The 24185-nt window shown below is 50.8% G+C and overlaps 1 protein-coding gene across 2 annotated transcripts in view; it reads right to left on the bottom strand.

The window, feature by feature from the left end:
• Positions 1-24185, bottom strand: part of ASTN2 (astrotactin 2) — a 328524-nt gene that overhangs the window by 123959 nt on the left and 180380 nt on the right. For both annotated transcript variants that reach the window (XM_034067350.1, XM_034067351.1), the window contains 2 exons: positions 14319-14485; positions 12379-12567 (listed from right to left, as the gene is read on the bottom strand). In XM_034067350.1, the coding sequence (XP_033923241.1) occupies positions 12379-12567; positions 14319-14485 (356 nt within the window). The remainder of the gene's footprint in view (positions 1-12378; positions 12568-14318; positions 14486-24185) is intronic.

Below are 24185 nucleotides of genomic sequence, written 5' to 3'. Positions count from 1 at the left end.
AGGCTTAATGCAAACCCTCTGAAGCAGCAGTTACCTATTCCAAATTTAGTGGTCATTAATTTTAGCAAGGCCCCACGCTTGTGGAATGAAGCAGGATGAAAAAGGAGAGACTAATCTTGCTGGAGCTCCCTCCAGCTCCCTAACTTTCGGCTCTAACCACTGTTTGCAATGGGGATGGAAGAGAGCATCAATTCAAATCCCTAAGTTGCAGCCACCATCACCATCCCCATCACTCCATCAGCCCCTGTGCTGTGGATAAGACCAACGCTGCCCATCCCTCCCCACCATGTCCCCAGTGTCTATCTCCACTTCAGTGCCAGCACTAAACAGCCTGACAATATGCAATAGCTGCCTTAGTCCATACAGGAGAATTAGCATTTAAATTGAGGTGTTCCAGAGGTAAATTGATGCCAGTGCTAGGGCTGCAGTGCCTGTGGGCATGCACGGTGCTGGTGTGATGTCCCCACGTGCATGGGGCTCAGCACCATCCCCTCCACACATCCTCAGACTGAGCCCCAGAACCCTCTGTGGAGCTGGGAGGGACCCCAGCCATGGCACAAGGATGGTGACAGCCAGAAAATGACATCTGGATATGGGATTTCAAGGCCTGAGACAGCCAGACATAAGGATGCGGGCAGTAGGAACAGCGATGCTCCAAGGAACCAGCTGAAGCAGGGAAGGGAATTCCTTCCTGGTAAGTAGTTTATGCACTGTAAAACAGGAATTCAGTTGATCCAAAGCTATTTATCAATTCCATTCGAACCTGCTGCAAAACCTGAGCAGAGATTTTTAAGGTAGTGTTTCTTCTACATACAAAACAAAGACAAATAGATCCATCAGCACCATGCTCTGCCAACACTGGACCATTCCAACCTGGTTTTCATACAGATCAATTCCAATCATCCCCCAAACCCTAACACCTGGACCACACAGCCTGGTGATGCCACCAAGCACTCAGCCATCATGTTCACCATCACCGAGGAAAACTGCATCTTCTCCTGAAGCCGCTTCTAAGGGGAACACACAGGGATGTGATTTGAGAGGGAGCAATGGAGAAGCTGTGAGTAATAGGAGCAAAGATCTCCTTCTTGGTGAGCCCTGGAGAAGGCAGCCAGTGATGGGACTTGCTGCTGGAGGAGGTCTACCACCAACACGTGCTCTAGGCAGCAGAAGCTCTGAAGTTCAGGTGAGTGCCCAGAGCACCCATTCATCACCTCACATTATTCTCCCTTCCCTGCTCCCCATTATCCAGCTATTTATTCCAGTATTCCAGTGCCTCCTGTGGGTGAAATCCCACATTAGGCTGTGGGTCTTCCTCCCTCCAGAATGCCTGTTGGGAAGAGGCTGAACTGAGTGCTGAGTAAATACAGGTTTGGGAAGTTCTGGTTCCCACAGCAACGCCAGGCGCCTGTGCAGCAGGCAGGCAACGCTGGATTTATGCCTTCATTATGGAGCCAGGAATCCCATACAAAGCTCCAGTTGTCAGCCCCTTACACAACTGGGCAAATCTATGGATTATTCCCTTTGGGATTCAAATTTCTCACGCTTAACCTAAACTTAAACACACACCTATCTGCTCCTCTCCTTCTTCAGGGGCAAAGCAAGCAAGCAAGGAGCCAAAACCCCTTACCCATGTGGCTCTGCATTAAGCGTTTAGCTATCCCAACAGCAAGGTAGGCAGCAGCTTCACATCTGGCTGGGTTTTAGCCTTAGCAGCCTTGGCCTAAGCCTCCAACCCGGTGGCAGGACCACGATAACATGTCAGACCCATGTGCCATCCCTCCTTGTGTGGAAGGTCTGGGAAATACCCAGCAGCTGATGTGGCTGATGAGGAACCTGCCTGTTTGCAAAGCACAGGAGGAGTCATGTCTTGCTCCATGTATCTGCCCTTCAAGGTGTCTCCCTCCATCAGCTTTGCCATCGCTGACAGCCGAAGGGTCTGAGCTTGTTGGCTTCCATAAGCTCAGCAGCTTCCAGCTGTTGAACAATGTGGATGGAGCAGACAGACCTGAAGCAGCTCATGGAGCTCCTGCCCACCAGGCTGTGGCCAGGGCGAGATGATCTGGGCTCTGTTTCTCTATGGGGATAGGTTTTCTATGCCTGAGCATCCCAGAGCCAGGCTGGACACCTCCTCTGGACAATGATTTCAATAATGAGCTGATCTAAGGCTGCAGGTCCCTTTGCATGGGAACTGTTTGGGTGCTGTTTGCAACCACTTCCTGAGCATTGCTCCAACAGCTCCATTCCTGGTGCTTCCATTGGCATTATTCATAATGAGACAACAAACGCATCACTCCCACTGACTCCATAGGAGCCAGGACTCCATGCTGCGACTTCCCAAGGAGCTAGGTACAGTTCCTATGGGATTCCTCTTGCAGCCCCTCACACCACCAGCTCTTCCATAGGGAAACCCACATCCCAGCTGCAATGCCCTGGGAAACACAAGCACTGTCTTTTAAATGATATTTGCCTTTGCAATGTAAATGCAGAGCCAGCTCTCTGCTCAGCACACGCATCCATTCTCTTTAACAATTTGGGATCTTAAGCATGTTGTTTCCCCTCTCCTAAGCTTCATCGTTAACCTTTAAGATGGAGACAAGGCGTAAGAGTTTGGAAAGGAGTCAGGAGGGATGTTGGAAAGGAGCCAGGACTAGCGTTAATACTGGGCTGCACATCATATCTCTTTGGTTCTTCTTTCCCCCCAGGGCGATTCGGACTGCTCTTGACTACCACCACGGTATTACAAACTCTAATGAGGTTTGGAAAATAAGAAACCCACTGCAGCCTGGGAGAAACTAATAGAAATTGTTTTGTCTTCTCTCTATTAGTCATTAGAAGCAGAGGAAAAACAGCCACAGGCAGTGGCAGGGCTGCAACACCACCACGCATTTCATATGCTGGCACTCCGACAAAGTCATTTCAACGCAGTTAATGCTCCTGCTTCCCCTCCACGCACGCTCTGCTGTACATCAGCACGGGCTGCAGCTGCACCAGCATCCCCTGTGACAGGATCAACCAGCCTGGGGTGAGCCCAGCGGTGCCTGGTGCCTGCCCAACGTGCCCATGCAGGATGCTTGGCCAGCCCACAGCTCTGCCCAGTAGCAAACCACCACCATGGACACAGCAAGCTGATGTGCAGAGCCAGGTATCCCCCAGGGACAGGCATGGAGGGTGAAGGCAGCACCCATGCAAGCAGTGCTCAGGGATGCATCCCTAAATGGCAGCTCCCAGCCGTTTCTGGCAGCCAGAGCATATGGTGAATTAGCTGGGATTTGTGACCACATCTGCAAAGTCGAGTTTCTGTGTGTGAAGTTAATTACAGAAGCCACAAAATGCTGCACACAGTGAGATGGGGCTCAGTGATGGCACCTGCAGCAACCTCACCCCTCATTATCCTCCCTGGGAGAGGCAGGCACTGAGTCCTGCTCCATGGCTCAGCACAGTGCCCTGGAGCACTTCCTGCTTTGCTTCCCTCCTCCCAGCTCTGTGAGACATCACACCCTGGGGCTCTGGGGCTGCTGGATGACAAGTGGCAGTGCCATCACACCTTCCAGATGTTCACCTTCTGCATGCGGGTGTGAGCACAGCTGCCCAATGGCACCATCCCCAGGAAGCTATGGCACAGGCAGACAGGCAGCTCTACCTGCACTGCACTCCCGCTGGGGGGAAATGAATGGCACAAACACCCCCAGGCTTTCATCTCAAGGAAAGTGGTATTGAAGACAACAGCCCATGGGAGATGACTTCTTGCCCAGCTGCAGTTTGGGCAGGGAGACAGCAGGACAGCAACTGGGATGAGGAGGAGAATGAGTGATGCTGGGTTGGTCCCCACTGCCTGCTCCTGCATCTCTTTGTATTGAGCCACAGCTCCAGCATCCAAGACAGGAAGTAAGGTGCAGTGGAAGGTATAGGAGATCTCCCATGTTATCCCATGTGCCCTATGGGTAGGATGCAGCAGGAGATAGTGCTCCCAGCACGGCTTGTGCAACACCTTTGGTGGACAGTGGATTAAACTCATGGTCCTCAAGCCCAGACCAAGCATCTCCCTTCAGATCTACGCAGTCACAAGTTACACTGCAACAACAGAAGGGCAAATCCTCCATCTCTGGAGAGATCACTTGGGATGGGAAAGTGCAAAGAAAGGTTTTCTGCCGCACTGAGGATTGCATCCAAGCCTTGCTGCTATCTCGGAGCAGGTACGGTTTGACAGCTGGCATAGCTGCAGAGCACTCAGATATCCCCACACTGGTGCCTGCTCGTGAGTGCATTGCCTGGAGCAAGGATTCGCATTGCTAAGTCAATGTCAAGCTGATTTAGTCCATGGATGGGGAATCTCCATCTACCAGTGTTGGCACTAGCAAGGAAGAGCAGTGACGGGCTGGTAAGTGTCAGCCTTGCCCCCGGAGGTGCTGCTGGAGCGGTGTCAGTGGTGCAAGCAGCATGAACCCATAGACTGTGCTAATGGTGACCACCAAGAAGTGCCCATGGCATGATGGAAAAACCTCCTATCATAGCTTAAAGTCAAGTGGCTACAATTTACTGCCTCAAACCCTCCCGCCTGCCTCTCTTCTTCTTTTTCAGCTGAACATAATCCTTATTTCATGTGTCCCACGTGGGTGCAGAGACCCCGTGCCCCAGGAGCAGCTTCAGATGAGGAAAGAAGCAGAAGCAATTCCTCCTCTGCAAGCCTGAACACCACTACAAGGCTATAAAGCCAGTAAGGACCCCCTGGGATGAAAGGTACTCTATAAATCTGAGCTGTTATTATTACAAAACCAATCTCCACCGCATCTCTTAATAATGCAGATTAACTGTGCAATAACACCCACTATAATTAGTATCATAAAAGTCAGAGATGGGAAAGGCCAGCAGGTCAGCGAGTCCAGCCGGCACACTGCTCCCTATGGCATGGGGAAGGGGAAACCTGCTGGGTGCACTGGGAGCTGGGAAAAGCAAAAGCAGGCTTGGCATTACCAAGCACCATAAAGGGAATGGCAAACAAGGATGGCACACAAATCACTGCATCAAACCCAGGAGGGCTCTGCAAGCGGCCAACACCAGTGTCTGGTCCCTCCCCTCCTGTGTGGGTCCATGTCTCCTCTCCAAACCTTTATCCTTTCCTCATGCTCAGAACACAAGGGTGTCACCATCAGCTTTTCATGGGATGGACCCTGCAGACCACACTGTGCTTTGGGGGCACCCCTGCAGGCTGATGACAACAGGACACTTTCCTTGCAGGAGGAGCCCATGTCCCAGAGGGGCAAGCATTCCCCAAGACCTTTCACCTCCCATCCCACAAGAAGCTCCCAGGTCTAGGACAAGGAGACACAACCTTCCCATACTCATACCTTGCCTAACAGTATTCCCACACTGGGATCCCACTGCCTGCTCCCATCCTGCACAGGGACCAGCGCTGACCAACCCAGCTACCACACTGTTCTGAACCCCATCATCCTCCTCTCCTCCATGGTGTCCCCCTATGGCCATGGCACTTCTTCCCTGTGGTCCCCACTGGCAGGAAGGTTCCCAGCCTGGGCCCAGTGCTGCTCTGCCCAATCAGTGCTGCCGGGTTAGAGGCTGTGATTGCGCTGCGTGATTAGCTGTGGAAATGCAAATCCGAGCTTCCTGCTGCAGCAGCAGCTAACAAGATAATGAATATTTTCATCAGCTGCAGAGAATACAAACATCTGCACACACACAGACGTGCTGCCAGGGCCGGGGGGAGCGAGGAGCAGGGGCACAGCTTTGGGAGCAGCTCTGTAGCATCCCTTGCTGCTGGGATAAAGGGAAACTCTGCACCTCTGGCTGGTCCCCAAGCCCACAAAAACCCATGGGTGATGCTGCATCAGCTTCATGCTGATGTATCTCCAACAGCAGTGCTTTGTCTCTGGATTGTGCCTGTGAGGTGTGGGGTACATACCTGTGGTACCCACATCTCCCAGGGCAGCGGCTCTGCCCATCTCTGGAGCCCAAGCTCCCCTTTGCAACATCAACTCACCAGTGTGCATGGCTGAGCTGAAAGCTGCATAATCCTACTCACACCACGCAGAGAACAAGCCTGAATATCCCTAGTACTTAAAACACTTCTATTATTCACTCGATCACTGTATTTTAAACACCACCTCTTCCACCCTCGACCCCTGTGTTATCTTCAGGATATCGCCAGCACCAGATTTGCTTTTGTTTTTCCAGAAGAATACAAAAGAGCTCCCAGTGCAGTGCACAAGCACGTGGCTGCAGCCTGTCAGAAATACCAGCTCCAAGCTGCACAATCTGTTCTCCTCTTTGGTGGGATGCTAACTTTGAACCAGGGCAGGGCTGATGGAGCGCTGTGCTAATTGCATTAGTCATTATACACTGAATTGAGAAATCCTCAGTGCTTAGCCTGGCCAGCGAAGATGTGCTCAAAATACACAGCGTGTGTCTCTGTGCAACCTGTTGTGGGCTCTGAAAAGGGCTGGATGAACTCAAGAAAGCAGCCAGGATGTCCTCGATGTGAGGTGGAGAGAAAATGGGGTTGGGAAAAAACAGCTCAGGAGACCCTTTGGGGGCTGCAAAGCCATTGCCAGTGGCACAGCCACAGATGGGCATCAGGACATGTCTGCTCTGCAGGCAGCATCCCTAGCATGGCACAGACTGAGAACAGGGTAGGCGGCAGAGCATCACATCCCTCAGTAGCTCCACAATGCTGCTTAACTGCTAACAGCCCCCTTACCTGCTACTGAGGACCAAGGCCGGAGGCATTAGCCTGGCTTGGAAAGACATCATTGCTTCCAAGTAGCATGTCAGAGCCTTCTGAGTTGTGAACAGGTAATAGAATTGCAGCAACAAATAATAAAAAGAGGAATGAAATGGAAGGCAGCCACCGGAAAAGAGATCCATCCATTATCCTGGCCTGAAGGGTAATAGGTAAACAAGGCAGTGGTGTCCCGGCTGGCGTCCAGCTCACCAGCACAGGAATAATAAGCAGTGCAATTATAACTTGTGTGCTTGGAGTTTTTGAAGCATGGGGGGGAGGAAGGAGGAAATACGGAAAGACTCAATAGCATCCATATAACTGGTTACATACATTACATTTGTGATGCCAAGGGGGAGGCAGGACATCCTCACCCATGAGCTCTGAACCAGGAGGTACCACAAAGCCCCCACCGGCCTCTAGCACCTAGATGCGATGAGCACTGGGTGCTGAGCACCCATCCCAGCCCCTGGCAGCACCCACAGCAGTGGGGACATGGGGTCCAGCCTCCCCCAGCAGAGAGCAAGCGATATGGATGCTTTGGGAAGCATCCCCGTGGCAGCGATGGTGCTGAGCTGTCAGCTCCCCCCGCGCCGCCACCGCCGCGCTGGTTTATTAAGGGCTGAGAAGCAGTGAGGGGAAGAAGTGACAGATTTAAAATTAACTTGCCAAACTCCCTATCAATATTATGACAATCCCCTGCATCAGTTCCGCGACCCGGCGCGTGCCTGGCAGCGTGGTTGCGTGCAGGCAGAGCTGCTGCCGCACTGGGGCCAGTGGTACCCAGCCCTCCCCATCGCATCCTGGCCTCCTCGGGGCTGTGCTCACTCAACACAGCCTGTGCCTTCCCAAGGCTGTGAAGCAGCAGCACTGGTTGATGGGTGAGGATGTGTGGAACAGCATGCTCTGAGGACCGGTTTGCAGAGGGAAGGGTGTTCAGTGTGGCAGTCCTGCACCCTCTGGAGTCACCATCTTTGATTATGGGAAGGGCAAAACACTTGGTGCTCAGCAGGGGTTTTGCACTGAGGTTGTGCCAACACAAATCCTCTCCCCGCTCCAGCCACCAAACCACTTTGGCTACTTATCTGCACCCAACACCCAGGAACTGCCTGGATTCACTGCATCTCCAATGGGAAGGAATCAAATAGGGGCTGTGGACGAGTGAAGTGCTCCCCATATCCTGGGGCTATGCCAAGGACAAGAACTGGGATGAGAAGCAGAGCCACAGGTAGGGATGGGAAGGGATCCTGGTTAGGGCAGACCGCTGCTCCCCAGGGAGTGCTCTGACATCCCGTTTGCCATGCAGTAATAATCCAGTAAGTAAAGCTGGCTCCAGAGGTAGCAATCTGGGATTTCTCCATATTAATGGCATAAAAGCAACAATCTGAAACTGCAAACAGCTTTTAAACAAAACATCTCTATTCCCTCGTGGCAAAGAGGTGGCACAAAACAGGTAAGGAATGAATAAACAACCCATTTGGAAAATAATCCCCGGGTGATTTGGGGATGGTGTGGAGTTGAGGCTCTGCCCCAATGTGAGGCAAGAAGGTGGAAATCACTCTAATCTAGTCTTTAGTGAGCTGGATCCAGTGCTAAGCCTCCCAGCTAGACCGAGAGGTGTGACTGGAATAGATCAGCTCCAATCCCATCTATTTGTTAACGTCATGCAGCATTCCATCAAAGAGAAGAACCTGTTTAACAAGAAGAGATGGATGCCCAGAAGAAAGCAGCTCTGAATGTGCTCTTGGCTCAACAGTGGAAGGAGCAAGGGTGGGGAGGATTCTGGTGTGTGATGAGAGATCCCTCCCCTGCCCCTACCAAAGCACCCGCATGGGACACGCAGAAGCATCACCAGAGGAGTGCTTTGATTTCAATCCTTGCAATAACAGAGCAGCAGCAGCAGCAATGATGTGGTGCACTGCTCCAAGCTGAACCCTTGATGAAGGCTTGTCCAGCAGGTGAGTTGAGTACCCCAGTCACCACAGTGGTAATGAGTGGTCATTAAACAATCTCAGTACAGAAAAAGCTCTCACAGAGCTCCTAACTCAGGACAGCTTGACCTGTGGGCTGTGGCTTCACTGTGCTGATGGATGGGGAAAGGGTCCTTGGCACCAGCACGAAGGGTTGTGAGAGCAGGAGCACAGGCCCTATGTACCACAACAAGGTGCCACACCAGTGCAGGTGTACATATAAAGCACATACAATACATGCAGTATGAACTGTTTGGTTGCTGCCCACCCCTGTTGTGGGTACATCGTCACAGCAGCCAGTATTTGCTTCCTTCATCCTTCCCTTGCCACTAAAGTGCTTGGGTGCTGCTTTACCCCTCAGATAAAATGATGTGGGTTAAAGGAGAAACCCAAAATCTCATAGAGCACTGACTAGAACCACAGGCAGTTCTAAGGTCTGGGACCTCCAAAACTATACAGCTCTCCCAGTACCAGCCTGGTGTGCTGCATGCTCACGTTGAACACCATCCTCCTGCTGCATCCTAAAAGTACCTGCTGCACACCCCCCTCCTCTTGAGCTGACCAGACACAATAAAGCTATCAATGTTACACCAGCTACATCCCAGTGCCATGGCAAGCTATTGCTGGGAGAGCCTTTATAACAGCAGGTAGTGATTGCACAAGGAGGAATGGCTTCAAACTGAAAGATTAAGGTTAGTTCTAAGGTAGAAGTTCTTTACTGTGAGGGTGCTGAGGAGCTGGCACAGGGTGTCCAGAGAAGCTGTGGCTGCCCCATCCCTGGCAGTGTTCAAGGCCAGGTTGGACACAGGGGCTTGGAGCAAGTTGCTCCAGTGGAAGGGGTCCCTGCCTGTGGCAGAGGTTGGAGCTGGAGGAGCTTTAAGGTCCCTTCAACCCAAATCAGGGTGGGATTCTATGATTCTATGACCACACAGCCATCAGAAGGGTAGAGACTAATCAGTGCTGCAGACCTGATGACAAAGAGACCACCCCAATGGGATGCAAATACTGGTAACTGGTAGGTGTTGCCCAGGCCAGGGTCCATGAAACAGCTTTTCCCAGTACAAAGGCTTCCTCCCAACCCCATGCTGCCATGCCTGGCAAATTGAGAATATCCTATTTATGAAAGACACTGAAGATGCGGCAACATGGGAAGCAGACACCATTCAACTGACTGTCACATCTGCATAGCTAAAGGATCCCAGCAGTTCTAAATCTCTCTAAAATACGCAGCCCCTTGTTCTGATAGCAGGTTCTTGCTCCTACTTCGCAGAAACAGGCTTTTAATCCCTGGTATTAGGCAGCTTCCTGCTATGTTTCAAATGTACCAAATTAAGGGCTTCTCTAACAGCTGGTGTCTTAATGCGCAGAGAGGTTCTTGAATACCTATGAAAATCAGAGGCAAATTACATCTTTCAGTTAATAATTTCTTCTCCATTAACCTCCTTCTCTTCCCTTGTTAGGGGATGATGTAATGGTGCTTCTGCAGCGTAACCCTCCGACACACCGGGCAGCCTGGCTGCAGGGAAGGACACTGCATGGGGTGAATTGAGCTTCTCTCATCACTGCCCAGGGCTTTTGGATCCAACAGACTGCATTCCAATGGGAAAGGTCAGCCATGCCGATCTTGCAGGCTGCTGAAAGCATTTGAGGAGCAGGACATGGTGTTTCCAGCCTGACTCCAAGCTCTGCCGAGCCAGTGCACCATACGCAACACGAGGATGTGCTCTGAAGGTTGCTCTTGCTTTAGACCTGCTTTCTCGTGCCTCTACCGGCTGTTGGACCTGTTGGGATCCCCCAACTGATGCTGGGCACTGAAAATCCTGTCTGTGATGTTGAGGTTGTGCAGAACACCTGGCTCCCGCTGTGCAGAGCCCCACTGGGAAATGCTTCCTCCCATTGCATGCACCACAGCCATCACCCAGGCAGCCTGGCTGGCCATGGATGGGGAGAGGATGGATCACCAACAGCCCTGAAAACCCATCAGCCAGAGCCTCAGGGAAGACCCAACCCCAACACCATAGGTCTTTTATCCTGAGAGCAAAGAGGCCAAAGGCAGCTCCAGCAGGAACCACTCCTGGTCCAGCCTGGGACTGCTCAAACCCAGAATCCCCAGGACGGCATGACTTGAAACTGCATCAACCAGGAGAAACCACATCTCCTAGGAGAAGACACATCTCCCAGCATAAACCAGACCCACAGACAACCATGCGTGCTTCCCAGCTGGAATTTAGCCCTGAGGACAAGGACGTGTTTCCTTCCTGGCAGCCATAAAGCAGCCCTTAGTCCCCAGCCCTGACTGAGGCAGGAGGAGGATGGCTTTCAACCCTCCTGCTTTGCAGGAGGCTATGGATGAGCTGCACAAGGAGGTTTGGTGCACAAGGACTGATGGCACAAGCTGGGGCTGGCCCTCATTCAGAGGGAACCTGCCTGGGTCTGGCATTCCAAGGAGAACACTTGGGGAGTGTTTGAAGCCCCCAGAGCTGCCAGCTCATGGCAAATCTCAGCTCTGACGGACCTGCTGACGCTTGTAACGTGGGAGGGAGAGAAAGCAAAGAGGAGCCCACTGGGAAAATTGCCTCTGTGTGCTGTCAATTCTCACTTCCAGCGGCTCCAAGCACTCTGCTGGCTGTGCCTTTCTGAGCACCTCTGTGCTGGTGGAGCTCGCAATTCATCTGCCATGGAGACAGGAGAAGGCCAGAGTTCAGCGTGAATGCAAGCACCCAGAGAAACACCATGGCCAGCAGTGATGAGCTTGCTGCTCCAGCTAAAATCAAAGGCAGCAATGGGGTCTTGGTGCCTTAACAGGACAGAAACCCCCAGTGCACTGGGAGATGCTGGCCAAGGAAGAACTGCATCTGTGCGGGGTATGGCCTGGACCCTCTTCCTGACTGTGGTCACTGCTGCTGCTTTGATCATAGGCCCACCTTGGTTTATTACCCAAACAAAATGTGTCTGTATTTGGAAGAAGTGAAGAAAGATAGATAAATAACTCATTTTCCAGCCTGAATTCTGCAGCTACGAGCAAGCTCCCCTCTGTGAGCACTGCAGCTCACATCCTGCTCTCCCTGCCATGCACATCTGACCCTCAGCACTCCTGACATGCCCGGAATGCAGCTTGCAAACATCTCTGCTGTCTGCTATTTGCACTCTGGTGGGGTATCTACCTTCAGCTTATTTATGTTATTTCTTATATATGTGTGTGTGTATATATATATATATATATATATATACCCATGTGTATATATGTGTATATACATATATATATATCCACGGCTTCCTCCAGTATTATAACTGGAGACTGAGTAAAACCAGCTCACACAGGTTGAAAACACACCCAAAGAAACACCTTTTCATAAACGTGATTAAACAGCAGAACTCCTTGTCACAGGGTGTCATGGAGATGAAAGACATCAGTGTTCACAAAGAGGTGAGGCAACACTGCCTGGAAAAGCCCATCAAATGCAATTAAACACTTGACAAGACACACACTGGCCCAGGAGGGTCTTGCTGCCTGCAGGAAGGATGAGCAAGTAGGAAAACCACGGATGGTTGCTGTCCTCTTGCTGTCTTCCCCTAGAGAACGCATCAGAGATCCTGGCTCTGCACCAGTGGACCTTCATCCCATCTCACCATCCCAATGTTCCCAAAGCTAGGAGCAGAACCAGGCCATACCTGAAACTCATCTGGAACACCTGCCCTTGGTTGACGTGCTGGGTCTTGTTGTTATAACCATGCAGCATCTCCCCAAAGAGGGTGTCGTTGAACTTGGCATCTGACTTCAGGCACTTGGGGCCCTCGCAGATGTCAGACAACATCAGGCAGGACTTCCCATCCGGGGCCAGTTTGTACTCCTCCACACACCTGTGGAACACCACAAGCTGCTTAGAATCACAGCCTGGTTTAGGTTGGAAGGGACCTTAAAGCTCATTGAGTCTCAGTCATGGACAGGGACACCTTCCACTAGGCCTCATCATGAGCCCTGCCATGGTGTAAGTCTCTGAGCTGAGCATCACCAACATCTCCAGCAGCTGCCTGGGAAGGTGCTGTTTTGTGTACAAACATTCCCAAGGCAAATTCAAGCTCCTGTGCTTTCTTCCACTCAGGAGTGCCCCCATGCAAGGAAACAGCTCCTTTGGTCCCTGTTCAAGCACATTGTGGGTAAGATGCACACACTTGACAGACAGGAAGGGAAACTGAGGCAGGCAGCAGGGATGTGATTTAACTACAGACATCAGGGGCATCTTTTGCTCATCCTCCCCTCTCTTTTCTCTGGCCTTTTTCCTCCTACTGGGTCCCAGATGACAAGGAAACCTCCGTTCCCTGCCTGCCCCTTCCTCCCCATAGCCACAGCACTCTGCTAACATCAGTCCCACCTCCATCCAGGTTTGCTCCCCTCTCCCATTCCTCTGCTGCATTTTAATGTGGCAAGCAAAACCCCCACCCGTCAGTCACACCTTTCCCTGCCTGTTCCCGAGGGGCAGCTCTGCCTGGAAAAGGGATTTATGAAAAACCAACGGGGAAAAAGTCTCTGCCATTGGCGATGGCAAACTGAAACACAGATTCCCTGTGTGGGTGTGAATGGAGACCATGATTTTCTAGACCATCCCCACAAAGGTTTCTGGTGCCCATATGGATTTCCAACCCCTTTGGCAGGCACGGTGCAATGTGCTCGCTCTCAGTGACTCAACTGCTCTGTGCTGCTAAACCAGCATAGAAAAGAAGGTGGTGAGGGGGAAACCAGCAAAAAGGGATGAAAAGAGAGAAGCTGACACGGGCAGAGCTCCATGGGCTGCTCTTCCCCAGTTGCAGCCAGCAGCCAGGGCTGCAGGAGATGCTGATCCTGCAGCATCAGGATTCAATGGATGCTCCTTGGAGTTACTGGTAGGAATTTGCTTCCTTGTGGGTACTTCCTTTCCAAAAGGGCTCCTTTTCCCCTTCTTTACCCTAACCCTTCCCACCGGGATGTGAAGCAGGTTCCTGTGTGTTCCCAAGAGCATGACCCAGGCAAGGGATGCAATGTGCAGAGCCCCAGGGTCAGGCAATGGATGGATGGTTGTATGGCTGCAGCTGTGCAGCATAAAGGCAGATAATCACTGAGCTCCTTTTAGAACATACTGCAGCCAGGGAGATTTTCCCGAGAGAAAATGCTAAACTGTGTAGGATTATAGGATCTTGGCCAAAATCAGGGATGAAACTCTATTTTAAGAGAGGCACAGGGGAGGGGGGTAAAGTAGTGTTTTTTAAACAAATCCTCCACCTTCCCCCTCCAACACACAATGTACAGTTTTTGGGTCCCTTCACAGTGAGTCACAGATCAGACTGTGCCGTCACACAGAGGGGGAGAGGAGGAAGGTGCAGCTGCTCACAGTGCTCTGTGCACTCCCATATGCTTTTGCCTGCAGGCAAAACAGGTGTTTCTATTCCCTGCTGGAAATCAGCTCTATAAACAGCCTAAGGTTTCTTGGGCACCCAAGAAAACCCTCTCTGGACACATGAAAACCCTCTTTGGGTGCATTGGTTTGGGGATAGTGGCACAGGAGGGTTTGTAGGGATGGAAATGGGCACAGGTTCTCTATGTACAAGTGGGAGATGGAGCATTGGAAGGGACTCACCCGCAGAACATGAAGATGGTGCTGGATGAGGGATCGTGGGGCAGAGGGAGCGTCTGCTGCAGACAGAGCTGCTCGCAGCCACCATTGAAGCCATCCGAGCAGTCAATCCCTTTGGAGTAGTCGTAGCAACCGGTGCCATCCTTCATGGGCCGGAGGTCCTCAGGGCACTGCAGAGAGAGGTGAAATGTGTTAAGGTCTTTGCAGAGCCTGGAGCCACAGCCTGGTGGGTGCTCTCCTTGGGCAGAGCTCACCCAAGAATGACAGGACAAAGGGTGATGGGTTCAAACTGAAACAGGGGAACTTCAGGTTAGATCTAAGGCAGAAGTTTTTTACTGTGAGGGTGCTGAGACGCTGGCACAGGGTGCCCAGAGAAGTGGTGAATGCTCCATTCCTGGTAGTGTTCAAGGCCAGGTTGAACAGTGCCTTGGGTGACATGGTCTAGTGTGAGGCATCCCTGCCCATGGCAGGGGGGGTGGAACTGGATGATCTTAAGGTCCTTTCCAACCCAAACCATTCTATGATTCTATGAATGATGAATGAGGCAACCCCAAGGGCTGTGCATCACCTCGCACAGGCTTTGGGGAAGAGGCAAGGACCACAGGGCAAAGATGAGGTCTGCTGTGAAAGCCTCACTCCCCATCCTTCCTCTGGAGGAGGGTCAAATCCTCAAGGCAGCAGAGACACAGCAATGAAGCTGCAAGTCAGTGTGGGGTGAAGGTGACAACCTCCTTAACATAGAGCCATAGTATGGTTTGGGTTGGATGGGACCTGAAGATCACCCAGTCCCAACCCCCTGCCACAAGCATCTTGCTGCCTCCCATGGGAAGAGCTGATGGTGGAGGCAGGATTATAGCCCAGCTCATCAGTTTTCCAGAGCCAAGGGAACCATGCTGATTCACAGAAGCTGGTGAGCTGGTGCTGGGTTTTAATTCCTGTTTCCCAGCTGGTTTTCCTTGTCCCAGAAGATAAAAGCCATCAGGCGGCAAATGCCACCAATAAATTGTCACCCGGATTAGAGCATTATTGCACTGGTGCTATTTATCCCTTTTCACCAAACAGACACACACAAACACCAACAAAAGGGCCAGTCCTTGACAAAATACATAAATCTTGCCCAGGAGCAGCTGGCTATTAAAAATGCATTATGGAATTCCTTGAAGATGGGTTAGACTGGAGCTTGTACAGGTAGTGATGAAGGCAGGTTATAAATGGCCTCTGTCAAGCAGAGGAAAGGTTGTAAAGCTGCTATACTCTGTGGTTAAAAAAGAAAATCAATTTTCTATGTGAGCAAAATGCTGTACATATTCATATATAGGATCATACAATCACAGAATAGTTAGGGTTGAAAGGACCTTAAGATCATCCAGTTCCAACCCCCTGCCATGGGCAGGGACACCTCACACTAAAGCATGCCACACAAGGCTTCATCCAACCTGGCCTTGAACACTGCCAGGGATGGAGCATTCACAACCTCCCTGGGCAACCCATTCCAGTGCCTCACCACCATAACAGGAAAGAATTTGTTCCTTAGATCCAACCTAAGCCTCTCCTGTTTCAGTTTTAACCCATTACCCCTTGTCCTGTCACTACAGTCCCTAATGAATAGTCCCACACCAGCATCCTTGTAGCCCCCTTCAGACACTGGAAGGCTACTATGAGGTCTCCACGCAGCCTTCTCTTCTCCAGGCTGAACAGCCCCAACTTTCTCAGCCTGTCTCAATACAGGAGGTGCTCCAGCCCCTGAGCATCCTCGTGGCCTCCTCTGGACTTGCTCCAACAGTTCCATGTCCTTTTTATGTTGAGGGCACCAGAACTGCACACAATGCTCCAGGTGAGGTCTCATGAGAGCAGAGTAGAGGGGCAGGATCACCTCCTTGGACCTGTTCAGGATGCTCTGGACCCTGCTTCCAAAACCAGCAATGTCCTGATGGGACTCACTCTTACCTACTCGAGGAGCAAACTGTCTGCATGGGACAGCAAAGATGCTTTAGGGAGCCCTGGGCCACCCCATCCAAGCAATGATAAGTTTCTCTCCACCTCCTAGAAACCTGGTGCCATTTCCCTATGGCAGCGGCATCAACGCTGCTTCTGCCCTGTCTTCTGTGATGTCTCAAGCATTTCCACACCCAATGTTCCTCCAACACCTTGCTGGCTTCATGCCCTCTGCTCTGAAGCTCAGGCGGACCTTGCAAAGCTCACCACCTTCCCTGGATAAGGTGGGAAGGGGAAGCAAGGGAAGGCTGAGAGGCATGAGGCTTTTCTAGCCAAAGGATGTTGGCAGCAAAGGGCCTTGGAACAGAATGCTGCCCGTGTCTGCAGAGCAGGCAGGGCACAGGCAGAACCCCAGAGGGACAGCTTGGGGAACAGTGAGCCTGGCTAGGCACAAAGCAGCAGCAGACATGGGAGCAGGAAGCTTTGGAGCTGCACACACAGAATAAATACGAAGGAGGAGAGGACACTTGGAACAATCTGTGCTTTTCACCGCCGAGCTGCCTGGGAAACAGGATCAGCATAAGTGTGTGTGTGAATCCACAGCTCCAACACTCCTCCCCTGTGGTCTCCTCCACGTCTGCTGGCCCTGCTGTAAGAACGAGGGCTGCGCAAATTGGCAGCAGCACATCTCCCTGGGGGACACGGAGCGCTGACTGCAAACAGCATCTTCCGCTCCACGGCACCGCATCTGCCTCTCTGCTGCTCCCCCCATTGCCCATGGGGATGGGGAGGTCTGGGGTTCTGCCCAAGTTCCTCTCTGGAGCTCCTGTGGGACCCTCCAGGGCATTGAAGGCAACTGGATGGGACCTCAAGCCAGCACGAGCTACAGGATCACAGCCCCAGGATCAGGCACTGCTCTTCTGAGCTGTCATTTGGAGCTCTTGCCCTGGCACTGATCCATGTGCTGAGCTCAGCATCGTCCCCACCCGGCAGAGGAAGATGATGGCTTTTCCCCCAGGACTGGGATAGCAGGTCACCCCCTGCCCTTAGCCCCACTCTGCTCAAGGCCACCCTTGGGATATTCCTCCAGTTTGGGCTTTTAATCGTCAATAAAACATGTTTCCTTTCTATTTGTAATTATGCATCTTAATACACATTAATTATGGCAAGCAAACAGCTCAACACAACATTTGCAGAAGAACGCATCCCCGACACGTCCACTCCAGCTTGGCAGGGAGCCGGCTCTCCAGCTGCTGTGTTGCAGCAAGAAGCTCTCCAGGGACAGAAAGCTTTGGGAACACAAAGCAGGGACATAAGGAGGTGTCCCTGCTTGCTAGGGCTGTGTGGGACAAAGATGCTGGGCAAAGCAAGGGAACCAGTGAGCTCCATGATCAGTGCCAGGCAGGAAAACCAACAGGCAGATGGCAGGAAAGGCAACAGCCTCGGCATGAACGGGTTTGCAGGGATGAATATAGATGGAACAACTGTTGGGCACAAGAAAACTCTGCTACAGATTTCCCTGCCCCTGGTGCTGAGGATTTGCCATCAGGATGTCATACAGCAGGGGGAAAACTAAAGCCCATTTGGGTACATCTATGCTCCTGCCCACCGTAGTCGGAAATGAGCCAGGAAAAAGGCAACGTGTGCTAATCCCAGCTCCCTGGGCTGCGTGGAAGGGTCAGGCTGGGCTCCCAGGTGGGCTTAACAAAACCAGTGCTCACCGGGCTTGTATAAAGGACCAATCTGTTATTGCTGACATTGATTTGTCTGGCTCAGGCAGCAGAGAACCAATAATTACAGTGAGCTTTAATCAATCCCCCATCAATTCAGCTGCAGTTCCATTTGTGATCTGCCTTGGCAGTGACACAAGATGGGGGGCTGTGTAGGGAAAATGATTAGAAAATCAATAAGCAACTCAATCAATAACTCCATCTGGGAGATCATGGGTGACACATCCCTCTCTGATGGGTGGAAAGCTGGTGAGATGTGGTACCCCAAACCTCTGCCTTTCCCTCATTCTGGTACAAGATGAATCCATGTATCCAGGGAGGCAAAAGGATCCTACGAGTCATTAGACAGCAAGTCAAAAGAAAAAGCTGTTTGTGGTTTCTCGTGTTAGACCTGCACTGCTTGGGAACTGGCTTCAAACTCCCGGAGCATCCTTCATCCATGGATCTGACAAGCAAAACTACCTCAGAGCTTGGGAAGAGAGTCTGGTATTAATCCATGTTACAGAGAGGAAGAAAGAGGTAAGGGGAGACTCCAGCTCATGCTCTGCTCTGAGAAGCCAGGGAGAAGCTGGTTAGCACATAAATGTAACGCTGCAGCTTTGCAAATCCACTCCATCTACGCAGGAGTGAATTGGTTTCTCTTTGACAACAGCCAGCCCTGAAAATTGCTCTTGGGATTGGAAAAGAAAACTTAATTTCTTCTCTTTTTGTGTATTAGCACTGATAATAGAGATCCTGCAGGCTCAACATGAGCCACAGCCACAAGAACCAAACCCTGCTGCTGCTGAAGGGGGAACCGCGTGCAGCTCGGTGGAGTTTGGCTGATAGAATGGTCCTCACCCTGCCACACTACCTGAGTCTTTCTGTTTGTGATGGCAGTCAGCAAACGGACTCCAGGTATGCACGGGGAATGGATGTGCTTAATAACAAAGTGCTGTTTCTAGCTGGGTTTTGGAGAAATGGGGTTTTTTTCACCCTTTAAATGACATCTCCAAGGTGACACAGAGCAGCAGAGCTGGCAGGACATGCTGCATCCTTGGGATAGCTAGCACCACCGATGAACTTCACCGTGGTTTGGAACCAAATGGGATGCCTGTGTCCAGCGCTGTCACCCCAGCACAGTGGATAGCACCATGTCAGCATGTGGCCTCCTGCCACCAGGACACCACACAGCTCCTCTGCCCACCACCACCATCCTCAGCATGGTCACAGCAAACACAACGGGAGAAGAATCACTGAACCCCAGCCTGCTTTGTGTTGGAAGGGACTTTAAAGCTCATCCAGTTCCAACCCCTGCCATGGGCAGGGACATCTTCCACAGGAGCAGTTTGCTCAAGTTGGGAGAAAAGAAGAATCCACTGAAACCTGTACCAGATTGTGTCTGAGGAAAAGAAGTATCTGAAGCAGTATCCGAACGAGTCCCTGCTTGTGTTAGGAAAGGAAAGGGCATTTGCTCCCTTTCTCATTTAGAGAGCTCATTAGCAGTGGGATGGGTGAGGGGATCACTGAAAATAAAGTATCCTTACTGACACGGATCCCCCAGATGGGAGCACACCAGCTCTCTATCTGAGCTGCCTGCCAGGGTTTCCCACCTCAGCTCCTCTCTTCCATTAAGTTTAAAGACAAGACTATCTAATAAGCTGTTTCTATAGAGACTAAACTGCCCTTGTCATTATTCTGCTCTGTTTTCTCAACATTAGCTGCCTTTTTATCAGGAACTTCTGGACTGGGGTATCAGAGGTGATGCTCAGGCGAGCCCGCTCCTACTTCACTCCGGGTACCGCACACCAATGTCTGGATGCATCCAGAGGTGAGACCCAGGACACAGTGCTGCAGGTGCTATGTCCAAAGGTCCTAATGAACCCATTTTATCTAGAGGCATCACCACTCCTCACCCAGGAACCTCTTCAGCATAAGACAAAAACATGAATCTGAAGCACTGCTGAGGTACAAGCAAGTGCCAGCAGTTTAATGAGCTCCAGACTATGCACTGACATGTATTTATTTGCTTGTTGGAGTTCAGAACTGATACAAATGCAGTCGTTGGAGCTCAGAAATGATACAAATGCAGCAAACTCTTCTATGTCCATATATATATATACACACACTTATATATATATATATTCAGACAACTTCAGCCTTCGCTTTCCTGGCTTAGAAGGTTCCAGTGACCAATGCTCTTAAGCAGCAGCAGGACCAGAGTCTGGCTGCACACAGCCTGATCTCTATGGGTGGGATTTATCCCCCCTTGCCTAATATTAGGCCACTAAAACTAATGTTAGTGACTTAGCAATAGGTCACTAAAGTGCCCATCAGCTCCAGACCACCCCTCTCCAGAGCCACCCCTCCCTGAGGGCAGCGATGTCCTCAGCACCACTCTCCCCAACACTTCACTGTGGGGAGCATCCTTCCCAGAGGGAAACATTACAACTGCTTTCAGAAATAAGTCATTATCTTCCCACTCTTCCTTTTCCCTTTCAAGATCATCAATCATTATTTTAGCCTCAGAAAAATCAAACCCATCTGTTTCCCAAGCTCCCGAGCACATGCTGTGATAGCTCACGCTCCTCAGCTTGGTTCCACTCCCCCACCCCCCCCAACGTGGATTGGGGCTCCATGGAGGAGCCCAAAGCTTGGGCAATGAGGCATCATCTCCTCACCTCTGGCCACTGCACAGCTCTCACATGGACCCTCCTGCACAAGTCACCAGGTGTATGTCAGCATCTCAATTCAAAGTGGGATGGACTTGTTTCAAGCAGTTGATGGGATGCTTGAACAGGTACATGTAAACAGATACAAATGTTCAGAGCTCCTGGAGCAAGGAAATCAAACTAGTGGAAACCCCACAGCTGCTTCCCTTCCTGAAGACACCAACAGCACACTTAGAGTTGTCCCAGCATCTCCTGCCCATCAGGGCATCTCCTTTCCTAGGAGGCTGGCCCCTCCAACAGCCTTCAGGAGATCAGAAACTCAACTCCTGCTCCACCTGACATCCAGGGTACAGCCCAGCCCAAACACAACACACCAAATCCTACAACCCAACCCAAACCCAAAGACCCAACCTAACTGCAGTCACGACACATGAAGCATCCCAGTCTGTTGGGGATCAGAGGGGAAAGGGCTGGAGCCAGCCAAGCCCTTTGAGGAACACTGCTAGAAAAGCCAACACTGGAGCAAATGGGGCTTTTATCACCCAAGCTACTTCCTCCCAGGCACAAGCGGATACCTCCAACTCACCTCAGTGCTCCCTGAGCTATTCCACTTGCTTTTAAACCTGGCCATCACTTTCTGACATGATGCAAACCCCTTCTGCAGCACTGCAAGCAAAGGCAGGTGGGTGGTGGGCTCCCCGTGTGCTCCCTGCCATGGCTGGTATCAACCACAGTGCCTTTTACCGGTCTTTACTTCTCTGTCATCCTCAAATCCCATTTTTATCTCAGGTAAACGAGATAAATCCAAACCCACAGGCTCCTGGGGAGGGGACTTGCTGCTTCCAACCACAACGTGAGCAGGGAGTCATCTGCTTCAGGGAGCCAGCTAAACTTTAAAGGGATTAGAGGGGAACTGTCGCCTCCCCGTCGCCCTCCCCTGCTTGAGCATCTCTGACTTTAACGAGTTGGGTGCCTCGTAAGGATGGGTTTTTAGTTTTCAATGAACAATTGTCTGTCAGAAAAATGCAGATTTGATGAAGCTTCAGTGTTTTGTGGGAGGCCATCAATTACAGCTCCAAATTCATTGGGAAATTAGGAGAGCGTTTCATTTTGATGAGGTTAAAATGGTTTGCTTTCCACTGCCTAATTTTGTTTTCTTTTCAAGCTCTACACTGGGATAACGCAATGTGTGATGTAAAGTCCCAGATGATAATGCTGGAATTGAACATTTCTCCCTCCTTCAGAGAAAGGAGATGCTTTGAACCAAAAGATTTTGGAGGTTTCACCCAGTTTCCCCCCCCCCAGGAATATCAGTTGTCAGCATCATCCACTTCATTTTGAGGTACAATCCCCCCCCCCATGGTCCCTAAGCCACCTCTGGGTGACTTGTGCTGGAAGAAGGAGATGGGAGCAACTGTCCTTCTAATCCCATTTCTCCTTGAACGGTTACTCTCTTAAATGAAGCCATTTCCCTGCCCTGCTCAGCAGCAGCCAAGGAACAGCCCATCATTCTGATGTGGAAAAAGGCAAAAGAAAAGGATTAGCTCCAGACAGGCTGTGTTAAGGTTAGGTGCCTGTGTGGACCATACCAAGCTTCTCCTTCTGTATCTATAAAGGCTGGGACCAGCTCCACACCAGTGTCACTGAGCCACAACTTCATTAAGAGACACTGGTAGTAGATGCTCTCCCTTCTGCACACTGCTGAGCCCATGAAACCCTCCTGCCTAATGGGCTGACCCTGGGACCATGGGAAAGAACAGTTCACATGGTCCTTGTAGACAAAACAGACCTTTTTCTCAGCCAACTTAGAAACAAAGCTGTGCTAGAGGAGGCCCAGCCTGAGAGCAGGATGATCAGCAGCAGGATTTCATGTCTGTGCAGAACAGCAGCACCCAGCTTGGGCTCTCCTACCTCTTCCTGACACTTCTGGTGGGATGGAGCCAACATCTTTGAGCTTCTACAGCACACATCATTCTCTTCCAGCCTAAAAGATTAAGTCACCAACATCTGCAGGCATCACCCCTCTTATTCCCTTGAGGCTGCAATCCTGCCTTGTGGGGGCTCTCTAACAGGCAAGGCCATGGGGTGGCAGATGCAAGCAACCTTCTTCTCCCCGGGCGGATGAGAGGATTTGCATCAGTGAGTGAAAACATGCTGAGAGACAGGTGGGGAAACCTGAATTAAAGCCATTTTACAGGTGTTCCCTTCAGTCCCTCAGGGCCAATTCACAGGTTTTCATCTCAAATTATAAATCACCAGCACATGAGGGTTAAGCACTTCCTCTCCTTCAGCATCCTTCCTCCAGGCTGAGCAGCTACTGCGATGCCAGTAGAAGGGAGCAGCAAATATATATATATGTGTATATATATATTCTCCTTTACTAGCAATAATCAGACTTATTCCTTTGGCAGACTTAATCCTGGTTTACTGTGATCCCTGCAAAGTGGTATGAAACACATTGGACTCAATGCACACAGAGGTTTAGAGAAGCTCACTGGGATTTTGTTTTCTTGGGATATTCTGCAGACCCAACAGGAATTCTAGGAAAAGCAGCACAGAATCAGGTTTTCTAGAGCTTGGGGATTGCGTTGTTATGTTTCAGGTGGGGCTTAAAGATAAGGCTCCAGTGAGTAATGCCAAGGTCTTTGCAAGGTTGCAGCTCATCCTTAAAGTTACCCAAATGAAAAAGGCCTCCGATAAGAAAAGAACTGCAGGAAGCCTTTAGGCACTAATGCCATCTACTGGGTACACATCAAAACAACACAAAAGCCATGAGATTAAGGGGGGAAAAGGCCCCATCCCCATGGGAAGTATGGGATGGAAGTTGGGGACCACACTGAGGAGCCTTTTGGGTCCTGTAGGTGATACTTTGCACGTAACTATGCAAAGCAGCATCCTCTTTTCCCCTTCCTAAGCGCAACAAGAGTGTCCTCAGAGATGCTCCACCACGAGCTGCATCAAACCACCCTCCACCTTTTAACCGAGTCTTTTTTAAGCCAAACAATCAAGTAATGGCAGAGCCCATGCTGCTAAAGAGCCCAGAGATAAATGCATCCCCAAGTCCTCGCAGAATTACTGGAAGCCGTATTAAAGGCCCAGAGAAGCTGGTAACAGATGATGATTATATATAAAAGGAATAAGAAATCTTTGAGATTTGTGCTGCTCCCTGGTTGAGCTGCTGGGCTCCAGCTCTGCTGTGTATTAATTGCTTACAAGGCTGCCTCTATATTTTATGCTCAGTACCTGTCTGGAACATTTGTTGGATTTAGCCTTGATTGATGAACCACTGATTATGTACTTCTGTGGTCCTCAGCAAATTAATACACTGGTGACTGCTAAAGATTAACAACATGTCCTGATTTGCAAAACAGTGTCCAGAGTAAAGCTGGAGCAAACCTAGAGCTAAAATTAGTAGGCAAATGCTCCCTGAACTCCATAAAAAGGGGAGAGCTTAATTAAATTACATCCCGATATTGCCCACAGCACTTACCAAATTGGCAAACGGAGTTTGCAGCAGTTCAGCTCTAAAACTAACTGACAACCCCACAACAACC

Source organism: Melopsittacus undulatus, chromosome 11, assembly GCF_012275295.1.
Source record: "Melopsittacus undulatus isolate bMelUnd1 chromosome 11, bMelUnd1.mat.Z, whole genome shotgun sequence".
In the NCBI taxonomy this organism is placed as follows: domain Eukaryota; kingdom Metazoa; phylum Chordata; class Aves; order Psittaciformes; family Psittaculidae; genus Melopsittacus; species Melopsittacus undulatus.
The sequence above is the reverse complement of the archived record's forward strand: the minus strand, read 5'-3'. Positions and strand labels throughout refer to the sequence as shown.